This window comes from Atta colombica, unplaced genomic scaffold, assembly GCF_001594045.1.
Source record: "Atta colombica isolate Treedump-2 unplaced genomic scaffold, Acol1.0 scaffold248, whole genome shotgun sequence".
Taxonomy (NCBI): domain Eukaryota; kingdom Metazoa; phylum Arthropoda; class Insecta; order Hymenoptera; family Formicidae; genus Atta; species Atta colombica.
In genome coordinates, this window is record NW_017259346.1 from 317,437 (window position 1) to 344,186 (window position 26,750).

General features: G+C 34.5%; 1 protein-coding gene across 1 annotated transcript; it reads left to right on the top strand.

Moving 5' to 3' along the window:
- The first annotated feature begins 22,727 nt into the window (after nucleotides 1–22,727).
- LOC108688907 (peroxisomal leader peptide-processing protease-like) lies at nucleotides 22,728–26,750 on the top strand. Its single transcript, XM_018195448.1, has 6 exons — nucleotides 22,728–23,404; nucleotides 23,866–24,029; nucleotides 24,103–24,215; nucleotides 24,453–24,639; nucleotides 25,492–25,776; nucleotides 26,647–26,750. The coding sequence occupies exons 1-6, from the start codon at nucleotides 22,728–22,730 to the stop codon at nucleotides 26,733–26,735; spliced, it is 1,515 nt and encodes a 504-aa protein (XP_018050937.1). The 3' UTR covers nucleotides 26,736–26,750.

The window sequence follows — 26,750 nt, forward strand, 5'->3', positions numbered from 1 at the left end:
CATTGAACTTCGCCGCCGCCGGCCGCGACGTATCGAAATGCACATGGTTTCGCAAGCGAACAAAAATGTCATATGGAGCGTAAATAACGTAATAAACGTGGTCAAACAACGGCCCGCCCAAGTGCGACGGAAACTGCGACGGAAACGGTTGATCGGCCGCGTGCGCGCCTTGCGAAACGGAGTTAAATCGCTGGGACATTTTTCGCGTGCCGACTAAACAGCTGTACTTGCACCAAGCAACAACTCTTGAATTCGCCTTTGAAACATCGTCGCTAGAGATATCTTATAACAAGTTTAGTCACGAAATTAAAAAACTTTTTGATCCGTCATTTTTTATTAATTATCGCTCCAATTCAAATTTCGACCTTATTAACCTTATTAAATTTAGATAAAAAAAAATTAAGGCATAAAATAAATTTAATTAGTAAGTTTTTATTCGTAACTTACAGGAACATATATATTTGTGATGCTAAAGGAATATACTCTAAAACTTTTAGAATGAATCTTATTCTAAAGAGAGAAATCTTATTTCTTAAAGATTAAAAATTGAGCCTGAACTGTTTTTCAAGATTAGCTCAATTTTCTCTTTAGAATGAGATTCCAAAGAATTTAGAGAGCATGATTCCTTAAGCTCTATTAAAGTTTTTTGTTATAAATTTATTAATTTTATTTTCTTTATAAAAAAATTGCAGCACTTGAACTTATTGTTTTGAGAAAATCGCTTGTGATCAAATTCTGTTATAAGATCTCTACACGGAAAAGATAATTTTACTGAAATATTTAAAAATTTAGCTAAATAGATAGAGATTTGCAAAAACTTTTCTTGGATTATAAAAATAATTACAATAATGCTCTTTGTTTTTTTCTACTTCTTACTTTTTCCTTCTTTGCAATTGTTTTATTGACAATTGTATTTCTCGCTATATACTTCCTGTTTCTTCCAAAGTTCAACTTTTATCTCGTGCGACATAAAACAAAAAACCGGATAAGAAACAAAAAGACAAGATGTAAAAGATAGCAAAAAGCAGAAAATAGAAAACAAAAAGCACATTGTAGAATAGGCTTATATTTAAGACCGACTGCTAAAACGACAAAACATTTTCGCAACGTTGCTTATCATGAGTTTTCTACACAATTATTTTGACGGTCACATAAAATTATTTTTAGATATGTAGCTAACTATACTTTTAGATACTTTCAACAAAATTGTTCTTTCCGGCGTATCGTTTGCGCCACCGCGCGCCGTTTCACTCTTTAGCCGCGACAGTGCAACCGACCTCCCTTTCGTCATCGAGGCAATGTCGATGTACCGTCGATGCAACGCCGTCAGAGCGACGTGATGACGTCGCGTGACAAAGTCGAATCGTGGTCCCGTCATATCGGCGATACCGCACTCGCGAAGTCAAAGTCTCGTGCCCTCGTGGCTTATCATGCCGCGCACATGTTGCCGTCCATTCAGAACTTCGCTTGCTGTTGTGCAGCGTGTGCATCACGGGAGATACGACACTCCGAGAAAACGACACTGTGTTGTAGTTATGTTGCAACATAATAAGTGTGTATCATAATTTGACATTCTATCCTGCTCGCTGCGTTGAGTAAACAAGTTTCCAAGATACCTTTAAATTTGACACGTCTAGCTTCATCTGCGTGCGTGCTTTTTACACTTTTTCACTTGCATTATATCATGTATATAAAGGCTTTAATATGCACAAATACGCAGTAATATGTCTAATCGAATTCACTATCATTTACACTGAAACAAGTCTTACAGTATTAATTGGAATTCTGATAGATTCAATCAGAAAGATACAAATATATTGAACATTTGTAATTAAATCTATCAAATAGTCGAAGTAACCAAAAATTCAACACTCGATTTAATAACCAGAATTTTTATTCATATGATCAAAATCGTTTTATTTATATACCTTTTGTGAGCACAACCAGAGTATTTTGTATCATCATCAGTGTATTTCTTCTTGCAGTAATTCTTTCGCGAAGATTCAACTCCGCAATAGCTCAAAGAAAATCGTTTTGCGTAGAAACTGTAGTAGTTTTTTTTTCCCTTTACGATGTCCAGTAAAACAACACATGAAAATCAAGACCACGGTCTCGTGTAATGCAAACGAGTACTCATAGCCTCTTGTCGGATTTCTCGCGGTATCGTTCTCGCGCGACCGTGCCAAGAAGCAATTGAGGCGAATTAAAGGGACAATTAGGCGAGCCAGAGCTTCGGGCAGACAGCTGGACGCATCGAGAGACTTTTCAGCCGACATCGGCGCCCACATCCAATTTTTACACGCGAAACAAACTCCACGATGGCGGCTTTCGATCTCATACTGATTATAATCTGAACGAAAAATTAAGAAATTAACATACCCAGTAAGAAATGACAATAAAATCGATGTCGATTCCATTATCATTTCTCTCATTGAGTAGACATTTGCATAATGCATAATACATAAAGCACAAAAAAATCAAAGTCTTTTATTTTATGAAAAGGAAGGAAATGAAGGACTTTGTGATTAATTTATTTTTTTTATGCATTATGCGTTTAAGACTTTGTGCTTCCACCCTTGACTTGATATTTTACCAAAGAACTGAAATGGTGCAATAAATTGAAGTGTGAAACAAACTAGGTCTAATAAGATAAAACAACTCGGGCTAATGAGAATTTTTGCGCGGTAATTAGTGCGAAGATGATTATCAAATTTCTAATTTAAAAAAAATTTACTCAATGTAACGTGAATAATAATAATTAATAATTATTCTAGATCTGTTGTTTATTCCTGTACTGTCTGAACTAATGTGATTTCTTCCTTTTCTCCACGTTGGAGAAAAAAAGAGAAAAGATAAACTGTGCAAGAAGTTCAGCTAAAAAAAATAGGCCTATTGCATCGTGTGCACTAGTTCACACAGAGAGTTCATTGATAAAAAATAGGCTTATTATTATTAATTACCATAAGAGCATCAAATTATACCGAATCATAATTTATCTCGATCTAATTGACAAATATCTCTAGGAGTTTGCAATATATACGATTTCTTTGCCTAAATTTTCCTTTTATTTATTTTGAATAAAAGTGGAAACTTGATTTTTCAGGCCAAATAATGTTTCAGTATTTTAAATCCGAGAATTGCAGAACGGAAGGTTGTCCCTCCTTGCGTACGCTCATGTGATGAGACGTGCTCACACTGAGTTTAAAGACGATCGCGCGATCCTCTGGCCTGTCGTCGACGCGATCTCATTCCGTTGGCTACGTCATCCGGACGAATAAGCGAGCGACAATGGAATCGCGCAATTTCATTTTCTCCTTACTGCTAGTTTGCGACGCGTTACTTTGCGGTTCGCTTAAATCGCGGCCGACCAATTCAGCCGCGTGCTCGTGCTTAAACGATTCTCCGAAAGCTGCCGTAAATATGCTGCATCCTTCGGAGAGGGTCGAGATACAATGAAACGCAAGAATAGGATACGAGAGACGTGGAAAAACGCGAAAATCTAATCTGCAAGTCTAATCTGCAAATCTGATTTTTGCACTTTTGTTGATTTTAACAAGTTCATTTATTAATTTAAATTGCTTACTTATTAATTTATTCATTTTTATATGTAATAGTTCTTCCTATAAAACGTGCTGTTTTAATTCTTATTTTAAATTAACAAACTATCATTTGATGATAATTATTGACTTGAATATTATACAACTATTTGAATAAAAAATAAAAAATTACAAGAGGACAAAACGGAGGCCTACATTACCATCTTTTTCTCTATTATTTATCTTTTTTTTTATTTTTTATTTTATATTTATACGCTTTCGCGCGATGTATTTTATTTTCCGCGCTCATAAGTCTTAATATGTTGCGATCGATACTCGTTATCGAACATTGGCACGCGGTTAACATTTAAGAGATCTTATCTCTGATAAAGATGTCGAAAGTGCAGTGCATGCGTATTAGACACTTCGTACGTACTGTGCAAAGTGCGACGTGAGTGAATGGTAATGTTTCTAAGATACGTCCCCAACTTCCACATTCATTACATCATTATATCATTTACATATCATTAAAAAAAAGTGTTAATTGTAACGTAAAGCTTTTAAATGAGATATTCGTTTGGTAAACTTGTAAATATATGCAGCTCGTTAATTATGCATTCGATTTTTCGCCTTGGGTCTTCTCGTTTTATCCTAACTACTTTTCAAGCAAGTAGGTCGCAATTATATCTTGTTTTTTTTTTTTTTTAATATATCGGTATCCTGCACGCATACATACAACGATGTAATATTGTAATGACGTAACTGCGCGTCGCACGGGAAAAGCATAAAAGTCACGCGAGTTGACGATTGCATCGGATTATAATATTATCGGCTGCTCGTGATTCAGTTCCCATCGGCACGCGCGCGACCGGTTTCGTAACTTTTCGTCGCAACAAAACGCCCGATCATCGCCGCGGTTAGAGATCCTATAATAAGAGTGATCTGAATTCAAAGCGGATCAGTCTTTTGATTGTCATTTCCCGTATAATACCGAAATTTTTCAGAAATATTTCAACTGAAAAATGAAACATTTCATAAAAGACACAAAATGTATCTGCAATATATGTGAGATAGTTCTAGAATAGCAAAATGTATTCCTAGCACAAATCCTTCCAGCAGTATTGCAATGTTCCAACAATATTGCAATAACATTGTAAATTGTTGCAAGATTATTGAAAGATTATTGAAAAAAATCTGTAACTTTTCTGAAATATTACCAAAAGATTGACAGCTGAAACCTTTCTAAAATATTTCAAAAATATTGCTGAAAATTTATTAAAATAATTTTGAAATTGTTCCCAGAAATATTACACATCTTTGAATTAATTTTCATACAAAGTTTAATGAAACTTATATAATTCCAAAATAGATTTACTTTCATCTTGGATTGTCCTGGAGACCAATTTTGAATTCTTGCTTTCAAGGAATCATTTGATTATAGAACACAGATAAATATCTCATCATGCTACGTTATTTATTGCAGAATTCTTGCAGAATTGTTGCACATGAAATATGAAAGGTTGAAATGATTTTTGTAACGATTGATTCTAAAAATTTTTTTGCAACAATTATTACTGATTCATTTAATACATTTAATAAATTTGGATAACTTCGTACATTTTCGAGTAGTGAAAGAAAGAAAGAAAAAAAGAGATGGATAACTATATATCTACTATTTTTTATTCACTTTTGCCAAATTTTTATTATAGAATAGATCTCTGACGATTATCGAAAAGCAATGCGCTCCAGCAAGCACAATTCGTTAATAAAACACTGACATACGCGCTCTCCGTAATAGCATTTTTATTCATAATGAAATGCGACAAGCAGTTCGCGTTGTTAAGTAATGCGAGGCATCGCGCGTAATATGCACGTTGCACCGCGTGTGACCTGAATTGTTTATGCAGACGATCGTCTTGCATTGAATCTGCGAGAGTAATTTATCCAGGCATAGAGGAGGCTGCACGCGCTTCTTTTCCTCCTTTCTCTCCGTTTCTTAAATAAGAGTCTTCATTCGAAGAAAATCAGAGGTAATTTTCTCGATTGACTTAATTGACCGTTTCTTATTTTAAGTGTTTGTCAAATAGCAAGATCGTCTATATGAGTTTAGCAATTCATGAGCTGCATGTGGCAAGATCTATTTAACCCATGCAGCTCGTACAATCAAGAGACGTATAATGTAGACATGTAGACATAATTTTAAAGTCTACAGCACAATGCTGCTATAAATATTGGTCTCTTATAGCCGGCAGAAAAACTGTTTATGCAAGTATCGAAGAGTAATGGATTTCTAATGTTAAGAGAGAAATTGAACAAACGGTACCGTTAATTAAAGTCAAGGCATTTAAATCACTCATGACATCGCTAGTACCATAATTTTTTTACTTTATAAAATTTTAGTTGTACCATGTCTTGAAATGCATTAATGAATGTACATTTGTGTCAAGTTATCTTTTTAATTCTGCGTTCACATAAAACAACTGATTATATTTTTCAAAAACTTTTTTATTTCTCAGATCAGTAAAGGAATTTTAATGATTATTTAAAGTCTACAAATGTTTGACAGCGATATAATATATAATATTTGGCTTTAAAACATATATTTATTATATAAAATAATTGTTGAAAGTTCTTTTTAATTGGGAATAAAACATTGTTATAATAGACTTTATATTATCTTATGGTATTCTTTAAAGAAGTAGAATTTACGTTTAAAAAGTTATTTGGCTTTTAAAAAAAATTCTACAAAATAGTCTTCATTTGTAAAAACTTATTTATTCTATAATGCTATTTATTCTATAGTGCAAGTATAAGAGTTTAATAATAACGACTTTAATAATAATTAATTTTAATTTTAAAAAATTATAAAAACGATTTTTTTATAAGAACAAAAAAAAATTATTGTAGACATGGTTCAACAAAATGATAAACCTTTGCTTTTTTCTATTAAAATGTATCCCAAAATTATATATTTCTCGGATATTAAAACTATTTTAACTATGATTTTCGGATTCACAAGTGAAACTGAGCAAAAAGGGATGAATGTAACAATTCCTGCGTCTTCTCAAATGTCTAATGCTTCTTTCCCAACTGTGTATCCAATACTGTATATTTCTTGATAGGTCACTGATACTACTTTGTAAAACGCACAGATCATTTGTGGCACGTACCATGTCTAGATCTTTCCGGCGAACGCTTGATTTTCCGATGGTCGCGCAAGAATTATTCCTCGACCAAGTCTCTCGATTCGTGTCTGGTGTCCTTCTGATCCGTGCGTCGCGACGTACCGCGTCTAATATACACCTCTCTACGGGGTGTCCACGGCGTTTGTACCCCCGTCTTCGCCCCCGCGTTCTCGATCCTCGTCAACGATCACGTTATCGCCACCCTCTTACCACTCATATATCCATGGCCGTGTGGCTATTACTACAAGCACGTCATGAAGCTGCCCCAATTGTACGATTCGTACAGAAATAGAGTCTGCAATCTTCTGAGTAATGAGTAACCGCCGTCTAACTTTTTCTTACAACTCGTGAGCAAACCTCTTGATCTCGTTTCAACTCCCCTCGTAGCATCCATCTTAGGGATATTCCATCACGGAACGCGTGCGCTCATCCCGTCTTTCTTCTGTTTACTTAATCTACTCGCGATGATCCTTTAATGCTACGATGATGTGGGTGGATATCAGCTTCACGTACACAGAAGCAGATGATTAGTGGCAATTTTAGGGCACGTGGAGACACCGACCGGCCACAGCGCAATATTATGTCTCATCCACGTGTTGACGTGATGCAGGAGATGCTCGATGCGTCATTCGACGACACAATCGTCGAATTTTCGTGAATAGAGATTTGAAAAGTACGTCAATAACGAAAAACTTGTTAACGTGCTTTATAATATTTCTGACTAGTATTTTCGCTACGCTGGAAAAATAATAATATAATAATATGTGATTGAGCATATATAGTAAATGTAAGAGAGATTCACAAAATTAAAAAAAGAAAAAAGGCGGACAAAATAACGCTCAAAAACTATATCTTTGATAATAATGGAATGACATCTATGTGGATGTGTTGTAGTTGATGTAGAAATTATAATTAATAGAACTATAAACTAATTAAAAATTTTTATTCTTATAAAAAATATATTTAATATAATATATAGTTATATATATATACAAGGAATAGACTTTCAAAATGCGTTTTGTCCAAAATTTGTAATCTTCGGAAAACGAGAAAGAAAATAATTCTGCACATAAGAAAATGATACATTTTGCAGAAAATAATATATACATAATATTTGCAATGTTAATCAGTAGAATGTGAAATTAAACAAAACTGCTAAAAATGTAAAACAAATGCATTTTGTTTGTCTCTAGTTAAAAAACATAATGCACTTCACAATGTTTTTTCAACAAATAAATTAACGATGAAAAAATGCTTTCTGAACATTTCAGAGTAGTTTATAATATGAATCTTCGAACATTGAACATTATGCCATCTCTAATTAAAAAAATGAAATTTTGGACAAAAATGCGTTTTGGAATTTTGCTCTTCGTATATATAGGAGAGATTGGGGAAAGTTGCAAGATGTACTAATTCGAATTTTGATATTTTACTCTTTTTTGATATAAACATCCTAAAATTACACTTTTTTTGCAAATAGTATCATAAATCTAAATAGTTGCGTCATATGTATTAAAAGAATATGTATTAAAAGAAATAAACATATATGTTATAAATAAAGAAATATATTTTTCTAAAAATTAGTATAACTTTCCCCAATCTTCCCTATATATAAAACTAAATACTATTATAACAATTTTATAAAAGCAAATAATGCCAACCTAATAATAGTAAAATAGTATATTTCTCAGATATATTCCTCAGATATATTATTTTATCTATTCCCTGTATATAAATGGATAATATAAGTAGATATAAATATATTTTGGCCAATCGTATGTCTAGTAAGTGTATATATTTTTCTCTTTTTTTTTTTTTAACATCATACGAAGTCTCACCTGTAATCGAGGTTTTTATTAGTTACTCACGATGTGAGCATGCCAATATATTCATGTATTCGACGTAATTGAATGACGTGCGTTCCTTTAAATCTGGAAAATCAATTTTCTTCAGTCTCTGGTGTATAGAGCTGTCATTATGTTACTTTTAGAAAAATGTATGTGTATTGGATGAATATAGATTTAAGGATTCAATGTTTCGCAACGAAATTCAATTACTATCGATAACTGTGCTTAAATTATCTGACAAAACACGTGAAATAAGAATTATCAGAGAGTGACAGTGTCAAAAGAATCCACGAAAAATGGACGAAAAAATAATATAATCTTAGAAAAAATAAAAATTGTACAATTTAGCATTCGTTCGATAAATGCAAAAACAACTATGGACTTTGCACGGCACGTAATATTGTCCAGTTATTTTTCTTTTCTAGAGCAGCGGAGATTTCATTTCTCTCGAGGAGCAAAGTCTAGAACGTCCTGAGTGACTATATAGGTGCGAAGAATGGCAATTCCGCGAAATTTACTTGCATTGCGATCGCAATCAGCTTGAAAGAGAAATTATCTATGGAAAAACTTTGATCGAAAATCCCATGCGAACTTGCGAAAAAATAATTTTTTTCTTTCTTTTATTAGTAAGTGAGTAAAATAATAAAATTGTAAATATTGTGCATAAATTTGATTTCATTTCATATAATGAACATTTTCAGTTAATTAATTAATGATTTCAAAATTTTAATTGATAACACTAATATATTTCTATCATTATCTGGAATAAAAGTACAATTACTACGAGAAAATATGCATTCAGACAGAGTCAAATTCAATCCGCATCTTTCCTCGTATCGACGTATGTCCTTGTTGCTTCTGTGATGATGTCGCAGGGAAGATTTCCATCTGGAAATCGCGCGTGTTCCTCATAAATACGCTCGCGGTGAAATCGCGCCGCGAATTTTCGCGCGAGGCCAAGACGATGCTCTGCCACGCAGCCGCGTGTTGCATGAATTCATCGCACGAAAAGCCTTTCCAATTCCTGGCATGTTTCTGTACCAGCTGCAGCGGCTTCTGTGCTGCTTCTCGGTCGCGAGCTCCCGGGTACACACTCTGCAAGCAGTTACCCGCAACCCGGTGCTAAAAGTTTTTGCGTCGTTACGACGTATGCCAATCTCCACATTCTCGACGTCATTCGCAATCGTGCACGTGCAACCGGAAGAGATCTCTCCAATTGCTAGTTGTTTAAACATTTGTCGTATGGAAGCAGAAATTAAGATTAACTCTCCAATATTCTAAACGTAAACTCTAGCTATTGATGTTGATGCAATATTTTAATGTAAAATATTTGGTTTTAAAGATTTTATTTTTACAGACTAATATTCTAAAAATTCTTTGAATGATATTGTCTAATATTTCCTTTTTTGGCTGATTGTTTGATTGATACTTTTAACTGATATCATATAGTCCTAAAAAAAAATCATTATTATATCAAGAATTCATCATAAAATCGTATCATAGAAAATATATCAAATGACATAATGATTTTTCCTAAAATGATTTCAACTTAATCTTATTAATGATTTTGTGGTCTACCTGGGCGATTCTAGAGTCAAGAATTGTGTTACTTTTTATCATGTCGATATTATCCTCTGGTCGTTGTCATTATTTGCGTTTTCTTCGCCACCTGCTGCGGAGAATCTCTTTCCGTTTTTCTCCGAGAAACAGGACTCGATCACTCGATCGGCCGCTCCAGAACCGCGCGTTAATTTTACGAGAGTAAAAGAAACGCGCGCTCACGCGCGGCGCATTCCTCGCGATGAAATTACTTGGCGGCTATATATAGATCGGCCCCGCGGCCATTCCTCTATATATCTTATTATGGTAAATGAAAGTCCCTCAGTCGTGTGGTTACTCCGGAACGATAGCCGCCATATGGGAAGCTTTTAGAAACGCGCACGAGCGTGTTATGCGCGAGTTATGCGCGGCGATACGGCTTCTCGTGCGTTACGTCGGGAAAGAGCACAGTTTAATTCCCATTCACTCGCTAAGGCGCGCATACACGCATCCATGCGTGTGCACGCATGACGATAAATTCGATGAACGCGCGGCCGAAGTTGAAATTCCGTTCGCGCGTTGTTCTTGCGTGATGTACGCTAAGGACGTGACAAGCCACACGTATTCGTCGCCGGTGTAGAAATCGCCGAGATCGCTGCCAATTCAAAACCGGTGAAACATTGACAGAACATCGAATCGTTTAAAGTGCCTTTTTCGTGTTAATGAAAAATGCTGTTTTTTAATAGCAAAATAAGTTACATAAAAATTGACGTGTTGAACAGTGAAAAATGCACGAGAATGATGTAGCGTCATATAACGTTCAATTTTGAATCAAGCGACGTTGGAAGTTGAATAAATCCAACTTTCAATGACAGACGTCAAAGTGATTAAGCATCAAATTGAGACCACGTAACTACACTGACGCTAATTATTTTTCAACGTCTTATGAAATAGTACCTTTAGGCTATGACCACAAAAAATGTACATGTACTATAATTATATGATTATATAGTCATTTTCGTTTGCCAACTGTACATATTTATACTATAAAACTATACATGATTATTACTAACATTATGATAGTAACAATCATAATTATGACAACATGTAATTACAGTTATAAATACTATACATTTTTTCTCACATTTCTCAATCAGTGTATGGCCTTTGCCGAACGAGAGAGACGCTTCTCTTTTTTTTACCGACAGACACTCGCGCTCTTACCTTGCAACTAATATTGCAGAAACATGCGTTATTTATCGCATAGAGCGGAGAACTGAGTTTTACAAGAAACGAAGAGTTACGCGCTGCGCTAATCCTACTGCAAACGGACTAACCGATCGCTAAGTGGCACAACGATGTTGTTGCAGTCGCGATACCTGCACGATGACTAGTATAGGCGCAAACGACCTCTGCAAACATCAGTACTTAGATCTTGTCGGGAGTAACTCTAACTCTAAATTAGCTAAATTAACTCTGACTAAGTTCTGACTGCGGTTTAGGTTTCACCGACCTCGATATTAACGCTAAATTCAATCTGGACATCACAAATTGAAATATAGTGAAGTAAAATGGAAAAGAAGACTAGCTTTCTTCACACTGAACGAAAAAATAATTACAATTATGTACCATAATTTAACTATAACTTATATTTTAAGTGTCAATTATGTATTTTTCTGATAGAACTATAAATATTATTTCTAACATTGTGATAGTAATAACTATAATTGAAGTCAAGTGAATGAAGTTCTTAATCATAATTATTAATATTTTATTATGCAATTATAGTCCCAAACACTTTTCTCTCGACATAAAAAAGTAATTCGGTCATATATTTCTCGTGTTCTCCCAAAGAAAACTATCTCTTAAGGAAGAACCTCAACTATAATCATCGATTATTATATGGAAAGAATGTGCTGAAGTATTCAAAAATTTATCTAGATACCTACAGTTTTAGAAACAGTTTTGTTTGGATCAATTTAATTATGTAGGACACTTAAACTGGTTGCTACAATGTTAAGACTTTTTGCAATACTGTCCTCAACATTTAAGTATGATCTACTCAATTATTTTGATGATCTAATAAAATTACTTTCAGACCTGTATCTAAATAAATTCTTACTTATACTTTAGCAAAACCGTTCTTTGTCATTACTTATTACAAGTATAGGTTATAATAGTGATCAACTTTGGGGCAAACTTTTCTATTGACTATTATCTTATTCCCATTTCTTACAATTAGTTCTAGTTGAGGCCAGTTATTCATAGTCTATTCTTATATTTGAGATTGTCTTAAGTACAACCCTAAGATGTCATAAGGCAATCAGAGGACTACATTAGCATCTTAAGACATTACTTAAGACGGTCTTAAGAATGGACTACGAATACTTTGAGGCAAAGCGTCATAGGCGCTTAATTATACAAGGGGACAGTGAACGTCTATTCGAACATTTGGCCGAAATTTACATCGACCTGATGCCGCGACCATTGACTTTATGAGAGAAACTTCGCGGACCAGACAAGACGCCGCCAACGGTGGCTACAAACGACATGGCGTATTCGCCATCACCGGACCCATCGAGACCAGGAGAGAGAGAGAGGGGGGAGGAGAGAGAGAGAGAGAGAGAGAGAGAGAGAGAGAGAGAGAGAGAGAGAGAGAGAGACCATTGCTGCCAGGCAATGTAAGAGTACACTGTACAGTGCGATTACGTACATGCGCATACCCGAGCGAGCTCTTGTTTTATTTGATTCCTGCCGCCGCTGCCACGCTGTCTAGGCGACTAGCTCGAGCTACGTTCTACTCTCTCCTTCCCTCTCGCTCCGATTGCACACCTCTACCTCCCTTTCCCTGCATTTCCATCGCGTGTACACGCATACTTCGACTCTTTCACTTCATTGGTTTTACTTCGTCTTTCAATTCCCAGCTCTTTTTCTTTCTCTTTGTCTTTTTTCTTTATGTTTATTTCTCTCTTCATCTTATCTTTCTTTCTTTTCTATTTCTCGTCTTATCCTTCTTTTTCTCTGAACATGTCTCTTTTCTTTTCACACAAATATTGGAAAAAAAATCTCGGTGCATTGGAATTCTGATAGATTCAACTACAACAGATTTTATTAAAGTGCTTATCTAAAACTTCGAGTTGATAGGTCTGAAAATAATTTTGTTGGAACACGAAAATAATTATGTAGAAAATTCAAGTATGATGCTGCAAATATTTTGACATTCTAGAAATCAACTGGAGCATCCTACATAATTATTTTAAATGTTCAATATAATTATTCTCAAATCTATATCTAAAATTTAATATTTAATATTTTAGCAAAACCTTTCTTTCCGCAAAAATTAGTCTATAAGTTAAATTTATCAAACATTCTAGTCTCGAGAATCAGAAATTCAATTACCATAACCAAAATTGTTTTGTTTGTATTTTTTGATATAACCATCCGAACGTTTTTTTCAAGTTGAAGTTTTTTCCTTCTATTTCTTTTTCTACAAAAGTTTTCTTCGGCACCTTCGCTCACTCTTCATCATCACTCTCTTTTCAACATCTCCACAGATATAAATTCTGTCCAACTCAAACTCTACAGATAATTTTAAATAATTCTATAAAAAGCACTATCTTTTTAGCGATACGCATTAATTTATATTAATATGTAAATATTGGAAGATAATACTAACAGAGAAAGAAGTTCCAATTGAGAGACAACTCAGAAAATAAAAACGACCGGCCACACCCCGAAGCGACTTCGAAATGGCTCTTCGACTTCTCTACTCTGCTCTCTTTCTCTTCCTTTCTTCGACACTGATTCGCCATCGCTTGTTTTCCGTTAAGATACCGCGGCAAGAGCGAGGACGATTTCTCGGTAAGATAAGCGAGAGTTGCTTGAATCCTCACCTCTCGCACCTGCGAATCTCGTTGTGGGGCCCCCGTTCTCCGACCGGAGCATGCACACCACAGGTACCCTTCAACACCTGGAGAAAGACCAGCTGGCAGCTGGTTCGGGTGACGAAGGCCTCTTCGCACCCGTTCTCGCCATTCTGTAGTTCCAACGCCTACTGACGTAATCAAGGCCATCTGATATCACGCGAGAATGTTGATATTGAGCATTGTTGATTAATCCTTTATTAATTCATCGAATGATAAATTTTGCATTATATAAATTCCGCTATCGCTCCCTTACTTCAAAAATGATACAATTAAAAAATTAAGTTTTTCAGAAAAAATTATGATTTAACTTTACAGAAAATCATTGATTTTCAATCAAATGATATCAGCAAAAAAAGTATTTTTTAACATGCTCAAATATCATTTTCGTTACATGACTCTTAAAAAATTTCTTTTTTTGAATTGTAAAATTTTTTTAAATTTGTTAATTTAAGTTTTGACAATATGGATGATTTTCTATGAAGTTAAATTAGTTCACTTTTGATGAATAAGAGAATGTAATGTTTACTTAACTCATTCATTAAATTCGAAAATTATTTCTTTCGAATTGTGTCTTTGAAGTAAAGAAGCATATTGTTAAAAATATTTATTATATAATACTTTTGCAACATTGTACTGCAGATATGAAACGTTACAGTAATGTTGCTACAAACTTCCGAACATTGTAGATCATTCTAGCAATAGCATATAGTAGCATCTCAGAGTTCCAGCAATATTGCAGAGTAACATTCTGAATGTTGCTGCAATCTTCTGTGTTATATGAATTATCTCCATATGTATGAAAAAATTGATATCTCGAATAAAAAAGAAATCGAAGGGGAGAATATTACTAATAGAAATACGCACTTCTCTATTCTTAGTTTTCGATAAAAAATAATTTTAACTGATTTCCGATAGATTTCTTTGACCTCGTTGGTAACACAAAACATCCTCTGTGTTTTAAAATAGCTTTCTGCAGCATAGACGCTTTTCGCAAGATGCTCTTTGCGATAAAACGCGATGGAATTACCACTATTAATTACCGTAGAGATATCAAACTTGCCAATCGTTGATCGAGCGGGACGACGAATAGTCTTTGATCTCGGTATATCAATGATTGTGAACTCTCGGGAGAACGACCTGACGAAAAGGAAAAAAATCACAAGAACACTTTATCGAACATGTCGCCACAGCATTGCTCTCTTCTTGATTCTTCGCCGAGCCATATTCGCGCGATACTTACTTTGGAACAATAGCCCATTATCATGGTCCACAATGCGATCTGTGCGCGTGTGTAAAACAACGAATGATATTGAAGGTTCTATGCCAAAGAAGCAAAGCGACGTATCGTCTTTTTTCCTCTTTCTTTGTCTTTCTCTTGATGTTTGTTTCTACCAATGTACATTAATTTGAATCCCTGTTTAACTTATATTTAAAAGTCCGATTCAATGTAAATTGATTCAATGTTAATTTTGATTAATCTTATTAACATATTTTTTATCTTTTTCTAGTTTTAAGAATTAAAAAGAGTAATAATTAGCGCGCAGTTTGTTTAAACTGGAAATTATAAAAACGTTCAAGCATTACTGCTTTGACGAGTATGACTCTCTTCTGCACTCATTTAATTAAATTATTTAAGAAAAATAATATTATACATACATCATAAAATCGAGACAGACGGCGTATAACTTAAGCTGGTACTTCTCTGTCAACTGAATTTTTAGAATGCAACTGGACAGAGAGATTTGCAGCGGTAAAATTGAGATCTCTGAAACTGGTATCATAATTTATTTCCTCTTATCGAAGTATCAACGTGGACCCCTTTTACACAAGGAATTACCTTGCGTAAATTACTACGCTTTCACGTCGAATCAGATATTCATTAAATGTTGCTTAAACTTTCCATCGAATGTATGTTGGCAATTTCTCAGATCGAGATGTCCCATGAACGTACATATTTATTCGTTCGTCCGCCGCCGCGCCAGTCGAAACGTGGTCATAAACGTGTTCCAAGCAATCGGCAATACTGAGATCGTTAATTGAATTATGAAACTGCTATCGTGATTACATGAAAGCGCAATTTCTGCTCGAGCGATCAAAAACTCTAAAGAAAAACGAAAAGGGACGGAGAGCGGACTTCGCCCTGTAAGGAAACATTCAAGATGTCGCATCATGGCGACGATATATACGACTATTTATAGACTTTGTCGAAAGTAAGTATACTCGTCCTTGTGTACGAAGGCTCTGAATTAATTTCTTTTTAGATTACTACGCTTTGTGATTATTCCGCTGCATTCTTCGGATGTCTTTCTCCAATCAAACCGACTATTATAACTGACTATCCTTGCGATGTCTAAAACGATATTCAAATCGCGATGAATTCTATGACCAAGATCCCCGTTCATAGTTCATTTCTGAATTTTCAATCGACAGTAGCTTTTTATTTTATGATTATATGTAATAAAACACTTTTTTAGGAACTTATATACATGATTAGGTATTATTACACGAAAAGAATGATTGCTAAAATACATAGTTACATATAGATTTGAAAATAATTTTGTTAAACTATTAAAGTATTTATTGTAATTATGATATTTAAGCTCACAATTAGTGTACAAACTACAAAAGTTTTGACATTGAAATAATCAGCTTATACGTCCTACATAATAATTCTTTGATGGTCCAAATAAAATTATTTTCAGATATTTATATCTAATTAAATTTTTTCATTAAAATCGTTCTTCCTGTCGTATAAACATAAAAATCAATTGTAGGATGCTCAATTTAAACTAAGGAAAAAAAAAATTAAAAAATTATATCGACATATATAATTTTTTACATTTAGATTTGGGTTTTATATTTAGGTTTTTAATCTGTAAAAGTTATGAAGAAATTTTGGAACTGTATTATCCCTAATTCCATTAGTCCATGGTCGTACGTCTTAATCAAAATTAAATAGTTAAATTAAATAATTAAAAAGAAGTAACATTAACAAGATTCGAAATAATTGGATATGAGAATTCGATCGAATGATTAAAAATTTCTAATTTGTATTAGAGATATTTAATATTGCTGATTTTTATCGATCTTTTCGAATTTTCCTCTTTTGAAAATACAGTCCCTGCTGAGAAATGAGTCGCGTCCACGTCGAGAGCTCGGCGGCATGGATCGTGTTCCAGCCAGCACGATAACGAGCTGCACGAATGCACCGTACGTTCTGAGGTGCCAAGCGGTCTACCGGTGCAAGACTCGAGCAAAAACTAGTCCAGCTTACCAGTCCCGGACACGCCCCAACAGCTTCTCTTGGCTGTAGTTTCTTCCTTTTGCCCTCGCCAACTCCGGCGATTTCCCATCCCGAACGAGAGTCCGATTTTTCCTTTACTACGAAAGGAAGCCGATCCCCCCGACGATGAGAAGAAAACTAGCGACTTGATGCCGATGATCGTCGAGTTAGCGCGATCTACGTGCTTTCTGGACACGATCGTACCAGAGATGGCCTTGGGCCGAACCAGCGACGACCTTGGCACGTCGTATGCTTATATAGACATGCTCCTTTATGGCAGAGATGAGCTACCTCTTTTTTGAGCGTTCTTGGTGCCATGTTAATCGCCGATTTATGTTTGGAAATGAAATTATTTTTAGATTCGTATCTTAAACTTGTTCTTAAAAATCAAATTTTTTTTGCTGCATTGTTGGCGTGATTATTTTGATAGTCTAACAAAATTATTTTCAAATCTGCAACGTATCCAGCAAAATTTGAAATCTTTCAACAAAATCATTCTTTCCATGTATTAATATTTTATTGTTTAATTATCTAATCGAGCAATTTGTTTAGTTAAATATAACTAATAAGATTTTTCGCGTGGTATCTTTAATTATTACACGAAACGCAAGCAGAAATACAAGAGCGCTTTAAAAGCGCATGTGGATTTCTAAGACTCCCGCGAAAGAAAAATCGAACTCGAATGACCATCACCGGTGGTCGATCCACACGGTCGAGTACTTATTAATTATCGCATAAATTGCGTGTACGCTGAAGAAGTTCGCTCGCTCATACGATGCAAGGTGAGGCCTGGGCTTGTAGAATTTCTACGGCGGCGTTTGCGAAATCCGATTATCTCTGCCAGTAATTGAACGTACGCCGCAAGCGGCGAGGCTAGCGCGTGACTTAAATAGTACGGAAGATCATCGTTATTCGATCTAAATCACGAGCAGAAAATTATTATGGATAGCGGCGGCGCGTCGCGTCGCATCTCCACCGCTCGCAGTAGAACCGGTCAATTGTCAGACAGGCGCGACGGATAAATGCCTCCTCCCCATAGCATAGATCATTTCAGCAATATTGCGACGTTTCAGTAATATTGCGGCAACATTGCAAATGAGCTGCAAGCTTCTGTGCTATATGGACCATCTTCTCACTTATAAAAAAGGTTCCTTGCAGTGTTAATTCAAATGCTCTTTGCATATAATGTCAAAGTTTAGACTTACTTTGGGTTATAGTTTTAATCATTTCTAGGTTGTCACTGTTTCTATTCATCGTTAATTTGATTAAGACAAATTAAACAATTTAATACAAGAAAATGCATTGACTTAAATTTATTTACTAAATGCGTACATTAAAATGGACGTTTACTTTGAATCAAATCATATTGCAGAAATGAATTGATTTATAGTATGTAACACGTGGAATTGCTATTGCTCTTTTAATATCTAATAATGTAGTATAATGTATAATTATGATGTAGAATGAATGGCAAGTAGAAAAAATCGCCGTGAGTAATGACACGAATGTTTCGAGCAAAATAATTGCATTGTTAAATATATTTTAAAGGATCAAATTTAAATCATTTTTTAGGTTTAATAATATTCCATTATTTGTAACCTCCATATGTTTCAAAATTTTTTTATTTTAATGTAAAATATGTATAATGGTTTAAAAAAATAACTATTTATAATCAATTCTTACTTAATTTTTAGGCGAACTGCATCTATAAATATGTATTCAATAAATAATAATTAAATTTGAGACAAATGCCTTTCTTGAGTTAAATTGTTTAACTTCATTATTTTAGCTAATTAAAACGATATATTGAATACGAATAGTGATTACTTTTAAAAATGCCTTCAATTCGATATAACTTATTATAAATTTAACAGTGCATTCGCGCTAAATCTTTCGCAAGAAAGTCGCAGATATCATTCTGTGGATATATAAACGCTGCATTTTTTATTTCTGTATTTTTATAAGGAAACGTACTTCTTTGAAAAACTTCACGAAACTCTATCTCTTCTCGTCTCTCCGAATCTCCAGAAAAGTCCATTTGTTCTTTCTTGTAGATTTCGCTATGAACTTAATTACAGCGATATTTTATGCGGACAGAAAATCGTAGCGAAATTAATTCGCGAACGCTAATTAGGCGTTTATCTAATGTCTCTCCGCATTATAAATGAATCGCGTATCTCTCCGTAAGTAGTGAGACTGGCGTATGGTCTTTTTCGAGAAACTTCGTAGAGAAGCAGAGACAAAACAAAACGACCGACTGATGCATCCATTAGGCTATCCAGTTCGTTATCGTCATTTTGTTCAACTCGTTCAAGTTGCGAATAACACTCAACAGCTAAGTTGGTGAGAATTATCGTAAGCGAGAGACATCGTCACATCTATTTCATAAATCAAATCTTGTTTTCGTTTTCCTAATTGGAATTATCGGCACTATAGATATCTACCGGATATATAGCGAACGTGTATTATATTATAAATATATATGTAGGCGTGTCATAAATTCTGTTTAATTAGGAATAAACTAAGAATAATAAACTAAGAAAAATAGATTTATAACGTAATTATAAAATATAAAAAGTAATATAGAATATATGAATTTATTTTAGTGATTGATTCGTTTCATTAAATTAATTACAACTCTAAAAATTATAAAAATAATAATAACTAAAGAAATATATTATTTTTTGCCATTGATTGCTTTTGCCAAGCTCCGATCTGGTGAACTTCACGGACTTTACTTCGCCTACACGTTGGCCGACGGTGCAAATTTATTCGGTGTATGCATCTCGTATGCAAGAGCGGTTAATACACGAGCAGCGAAAGAAGAGGAAGAAATACGGGTGGGATAGTCGGCAATCTTCATTGAAGATCGGTCGGCAAGCTGGCAAGCGGTCGCACGGCCATCATTGTCGGGAGAGGGAGGAAGCAAGAAGAAGAGAACACAAAAGTCGATCGGAAAGAAGCACCGGCTGTTTCGAAAGGGGGACCATGAATTCCAAAGTGGACGAGGATTCAGTTAACGTTTAAATACTTTGCGCGATGCCAGTTTTAATTCGTTTCGTCGAACGGAAGATCAGAATACTGCTCTTAGTGACAAAAAAGAAACTATACGAAAGAACCGAATAATTACATTTACGATGCGATTAGAACTTTATAAGTGCGATAAATATTATTTCGGGCTTAGTTTACATCGACTTTACGATTTCAGTCATGTTTTGTTATGAAATTTTCATCTGTAACACATTCGTGTACACATCCGTTATCTGGATAGCCTCTTAGGATCGTTAATAATATTCGAAACTAAAGAAAAGAAAAAGAAAATACTTGTTAACTCCAGAATGGCGCGTTGACGCCATTCTTATGTACAGCGTGCGCTTTTTCCCAGAATTCTTTCATCTCTATCTTTCATCTCTATAAAATGATTTTAAAAAACACTAGCGGCGGTAATTATAATCTTTTATCGTTCTTATCTTAAGAACGCGACCCTCTGATTGGTTCGTCATACCTCAAGACAGAACTTAAGATGATCTATAAAAACTGACTTTGAATACCTTTGATTAGTTTATGACATTTTAAGACTGTACTTAAGACGATTTTAAATATAAGATCCGATTATAAATACCAGTCCAAGACAACAGGTTAATCTTGTTCTATGTTTTGTGTTGGACCAAAAATGACTAGTCTTGTTCTAGTATTCGGAAAAAGTCATCTGTTTTTGTTCAACTGTGTAATTGCTTCTCTTTAGCACCGATTATATCTCTCGCATTCATTATGTGTCATCATCTCGTTGTAGGCTTCTCAGACATCTGCGATTCTGTCTACTCGTGTTTATTTTTGGGCCCTCTTTTCTCCCTCCCCTTCTTGCTCTTAGATCTTTTTTTCATGACGCGTGCCGTCAAACCAGTCCTTTACGGTTCACCATTCCAAGAAAACCGGACCTTCTAATATGTTACATGCTTACTACAAAAGTATGACGTATTCTACGCACTCTCGTTTTGTGGCGAATGTTTTTTGCGTTTATCTGTTTTTTTTTTTTTTTTTCGTGCACAGCTATATGCCTCAGCTGATGAGTCACGATTATTTCTAGCATTTTTTTATTATCCTGAAAAAAAAAGATTTTTCTCCACTGTACTCCACTTTGCTAATGATCGTCGCAAAAATGCGATAGATCATCGTCGTTTAACACGCCGCGCACCGTGAGATATTTCTCTTTAAACTTTTTAAAGTCAGATATCTGCCTGCAGTTTTGAGCAAAAATACTGGGCACCTTATTTATTAATCATCCTTTTAATCCTTAAAAACATAACATAATTTTATTCTTCTGTAATTAGTCATCACAATGAATTACATTTTAAAATTAATATATTATAGAATTTTAATGATTTAAAACGTTCAAATGCATTTTCTGGAAAACTGTTTTTTTAGTTATGTCGCAAAGAACGTATTTTCTTTCTGGAAAATTATTTTAATTGTTGTAGCAAAGAAGCGATACTTTTAAAATTCCACCTTGAGTTGGGACTAATAACAAGTCTCAAGTCTCAAGACCATATAAGAACTTAGAGAGCCGGCTTTTTCTCGCAGCATGTTTGCGTTATCATTTAAGTATGCGGCCGTAATCATACGGTATTTGCAAAGGGATTTCCTAACTCGTGAACGATGCAGATGTACAAGTCATTTCTGACTTCACCGCTCCTTCACTTCTGATCTCGTTCTTTTTGGTTCACCGCGCACGATAGTGACTCATGATTACGCGGCAGTATAAACCACGTCTCTTTTTTTTCTTTCCTTTCTTTCTATCCTTTTTCTTTTTTTCATCGGTCGACCCTTTTTATCGAGCTAGCACCGCGATTTCACGGTGCCGCGCTCGCGACAATTAACCCTTTCACCGTTGAATTGCGCGACGAATGTGGCAGCTGTGCTCCCTGCGAGAGTATCCCCATGTTTGATCGCTTAATATTTCTGTCGTGTTACAAAACACGCTGTTACTTAGGTTGTAACGGGTGCGACAACCGTGTCTTGATCGAATATACAGAAAAAGATTGAAGTTTATTTATTTGATGAGATAACGAGTTATAAAAATCGATGAGATCTCTACTAGAATATTATTTGCAGAGTTTGCAGTATAGAGATAATATATCAAATTGAATAAAGTTTTAAAATTACAATAACAATTTAAAATAATACACTAGAATTATTAAATTTAACGCCGAAATCAGTTTGGCAATCAAAGTTATTACATCAAGAATGTTGCATTAATTTTGTGTACTATTAAAAGAAAGATAAGAAAATATCACTTTATATATTCTTAAAAAATATATTAGTGTTATTTTTAATTTTGTAAATATATTAATTTTTTGCAACCATATGAAAATCATAAAACTCACTTTTTTTTATGTACAGCATTGAGAAGGATGGATGTTCCAAGCAGCGCTCTATTACTCCACTCATCGATTGACAAAGATCCATTGCCGCAAGGATGCTCCGGTATTTCGATCTCAACGGATTGGATATTGACACACGGTATTGTATTGGATCCGATTATCGACAAATCCTATGCAGTATCGAATTTCGTTACGAACATGGTATCGGGAGAACTCATAACAATACCAAGAGAACTCATGAGCGAGTTGAAATTTCGAGTCTATCGCGATCTAGGGAGCGATAACGATTCCCGATCAAGTTCATTAAAGGAACATCACGGTATGATTGTGGCTGCCTGGCAATGTCCACTCTTGAAGAAGACTTTTGATGAGTTCTTCAAAACATGGAGCTTCTCCAAGTCAACCAAGTTCACTCGATCATTACGGTCGATTTTTCTATTTGTCCGTATCTACAATTCCGAATCGATCGTAGAAACGTCGCTCGAACAAGCCTTGTCTTGTTTATTGAATCAAATTCCGCGGAATCTTATCCGCGGGTCATCCGTGATAATCGAGTCCACGCCCTTTGGTAATCCCGTGTTCGCCGGCTCGATTGCACACGGTGTTATCAGTAACGTCGTCGGTGACGAAGGCTGCGTTATCATGACGGACGCGTATGCGTTTCCTGGTGGCGAGGGCGGTCCCGTTTACATCATTCTGCCGGACAGGTAATTATAATGACTCTTATAGAGAGTTCTATGTATTTATGCATATACTTGTATTTATATATGGAAATATACTGATTTAAATAGTTTGGGTTTTATACCAACAGATAAATAAAATGTATAAATAAAATGCATTCTAATCAAATCATTCTAATCGGAATTCTGATTACCGGAATAAAATTTCTGATTACTTCGATCAGAATGTTTGACAGATATATAATGTATATTAATGTAATCGCAAATATATAAAATTTTCTAATAATTTTAAATATATAAAATATTGCAATATATAAAATATATTGGATATAAAAAATATATAAAATTTTCCAATAATTTAAAAAATCTAAGTTATCTTTTAAGGAAATTTCAATAAAGATAACTAATCGCACGCAATAATAAAATCGATGGTTTATCTTATCGTAAAAATTGTTTAAAATTGTCTCATTATAAGCTATGTTTTTTAGCAAACACAGAATTATCAGTGGCATGGTGATAGCGCCATTGAGCTGGTGTCGCGGGGAATGGGTGGATTACACTTTTGCCGCTAATCTTATGCCGTGTGTACTTAACATTTTACGGAAGAAAAATCTTCCTTGTCGTCCGATTACATATCAAGAAAATATAGATGGTTTGTTATTGAATGTTATCTTCTATTATTATCTACATCCGCAAAGATGTTTTTGTCATTCTTTTTTATATAGTGGCATTAGATAGAGGCGTTGTGCTCGTTAGATGTGGAATTAATTGGGGTACGGGCGTCCTCGTGCATAAGGATACTGGTACATTCCTAACATGTTCGCACGTCGTCGCGGAGGTAAAAATTGAATTCTTTATAAAGAAATATTAATAGACATATTTATTATCCACATAAAAGTGAAAAATAGAAAATACGCAGTATATTATAGCACGCAATATGAAAATATTAAATATTAAATTTATTCTGCATGATAAAATGTATGGCAATATATCTCTCATCGGATTATTAATATTTTATCTGCAACGTTAAACATGTTTAATAAAATGATAACTAAGTCAAAATGAACTCTGATAGGCGTCAGAAAGAGAGATATCGATTATAATGAGGCCGGACAAGACCAATTCATGTATCCGGGCAAAACTATTATACAGAACACCAGAGAATCAACCCTATGACATCGCTGTATTGAGGATGGATCCGCAAGATGTGGATCCTTCGCTAAAATCCGTACGCTTGTCTCATACTGCAATTTTAAATAAGGGTAAGTATTTAGCATTGTTAAATCCTTTTTGTTTCATCAACAGGCATCGGAAACGATGTATTGGCTATCAATAATTTTAACCTTCAAATAGTTCAAATTATTATTATTTGGAATTACAGTATATCGAAGCTTACTCTCGTGGTTTTCTTCGTAATAAGAGGAAATTAGCAATATCCAGCAGCGTGTTAAACAGTTTCCTGGCGCCTCAACGCCAGGGACATTGACCTTCTTCCATCAGAACAGAAATAACATATAATTGTAAAAAATTGGGTCAATTAATCGTCGTTGAAGGTGAAATTGATATTTGGCCTCATTCTTTCAACTTAGAAACCGACACATAAGTCATCCCATTTACCCGATTGCAATAAAAGTCTATTGCCACACATTTTATAAGAGCTTTATTGAGTATGTTACATGAGCAGTGACGCAGAATTTTCAAAAGCACTCGCTTTGCAAGCAAAAATAAACAGAATTACATTGCTATTCAAATTATTAATTATAACTTTTTAAAAAAATTGTCAGATTTTATAATTGAATCACTTTTTGAAAATATTGAGAAAAAGTCTATATATTTTCTAAAATTCTTTATATTTATGAATTCTGAAATATTCTAACACTTCTACGATTTTTCATCCTATAATTTTTTAAGTTTAAGGTATTTTTTAAAAAATTTTTATTTCAAAATACAATTAATTCTCAAAAATATTATACGAAATTTTTTTTACTAGAAAACTATATTTATAATACTTAGAGTCACTCCCGTTTCAGTTAAAGTCGGGTTGAATTACTACATTCAATTCTGGACACTCGATAGACAATTCGAGCTAACAAGTGCGTTTCGTGTGCTTGTAGGCGAGCCAGTAGTTTCCATAGGATTTCCATTCTCGTCGTCCATCCGGCCGACTATCAGTAGTGGCGTAGTCTCCAAGTCGATGGACTGTGCACTCCTGACGACCTGTTGCGTCCAGAGCGGTACCAGCGGCGGACCGATCATCAATCGTACAACCGGGGATATGCTGGGAATGGTCGTATGCAACGTCCTCTCTTCGGATGGCACCACACTCTACCCGCGGATGAGTTTGGCGGTGCCGGCTACCATACTGAGCGGGCCCCTACGGGAATACTTGCGCACTGATAGTCAGTAAACAAATTTAAATTGACCCTGACGATCTAACGACTATACAATTTGGACGGAATGAACTGTAAGCCTTCCACACTGCAAAGAGAGGCAAATGAAACTTGTGCGCGCTCAAGCGGATTTTTTAATTTAATTTAATTTAATTTTTTCTGCAAACACAGAATCATATCATGTCATAAATAATATTGGATAAAAAGAATAGCTTTGTTGAAATATTTAAAAATTTAACTAGATACACAGATCTGAAAATAATCTTGTTTGGATATCAAAATAATATAAATATTCCAGAATAATATATAAATATTCCAGAAATTTAAGCAGCTGTGATCAATCAATGGAAGTTAGTGAAAAGAAGAAAGTGATTAGAAGAATATTCAAACGAGAACAAAGTGATATATTACTTAAAAAGGATTCCATTTAGAATAAAAATATTCAAGATATTTTTATTACATGTTCTTTATTTTATTTGATTTCTATTTCAAAATTGAGGACTGTACCGTATATACAATATGTATACTGTAGATACATTCGAGACAAAATTAAGAATAAAATTTCGAAGTAGATTTCGTTTTTTAATTATAAATAATTTTAGAATTATAAATAATTCTAAATATTCACGTGATTTAGGCATTTTTTAATATAAATATTTAAACATTTATGATCGAGCTTATAATTAAGAAATAAAACCTTAATTGCAATTTTATTATTTATGATTTCTGTTTTATTTTGTCATTTGGAAAATTAGACTAGAATCACTCCTTAAATTAACTTTAAAAATTTAAAATTAATTAATTTTGACTTTTCTGAGCGTTTTGAATCAAATGGCAGAAAACAGCTGATTTATTTTGCTTTTTTGTTTTTTTTTGCAGATCCCAACGTGCTTCGAGCTTTCACGTGTGACGATGCGATAGTATGCAAGATTTGGGACTTCTATCCTTTCTTACCAGCCAAACTGTGAAAGGAGAGCACAAGA

Excerpts from the sequence above, each read along its gene's own strand:
- LOC108688907 (XM_018195448.1), top strand. The coding sequence starts at position 22,728 with ATGGATGTTCCAAGCAGCGCTCTATTACTCCACTCATCGATTGACAAA. Across the intron at positions 23,405-23,865 it reads TACATCATTCTGCCGGACAG|CAAACACAGAATTATCAGTG; the intron begins GTAATTATAATG and ends TATGTTTTTTAG. Across the intron at positions 24,216-24,452 it reads GTTCGCACGTCGTCGCGGAG|GCGTCAGAAAGAGAGATATC; the intron begins GTAAAAATTGAA and ends GAACTCTGATAG.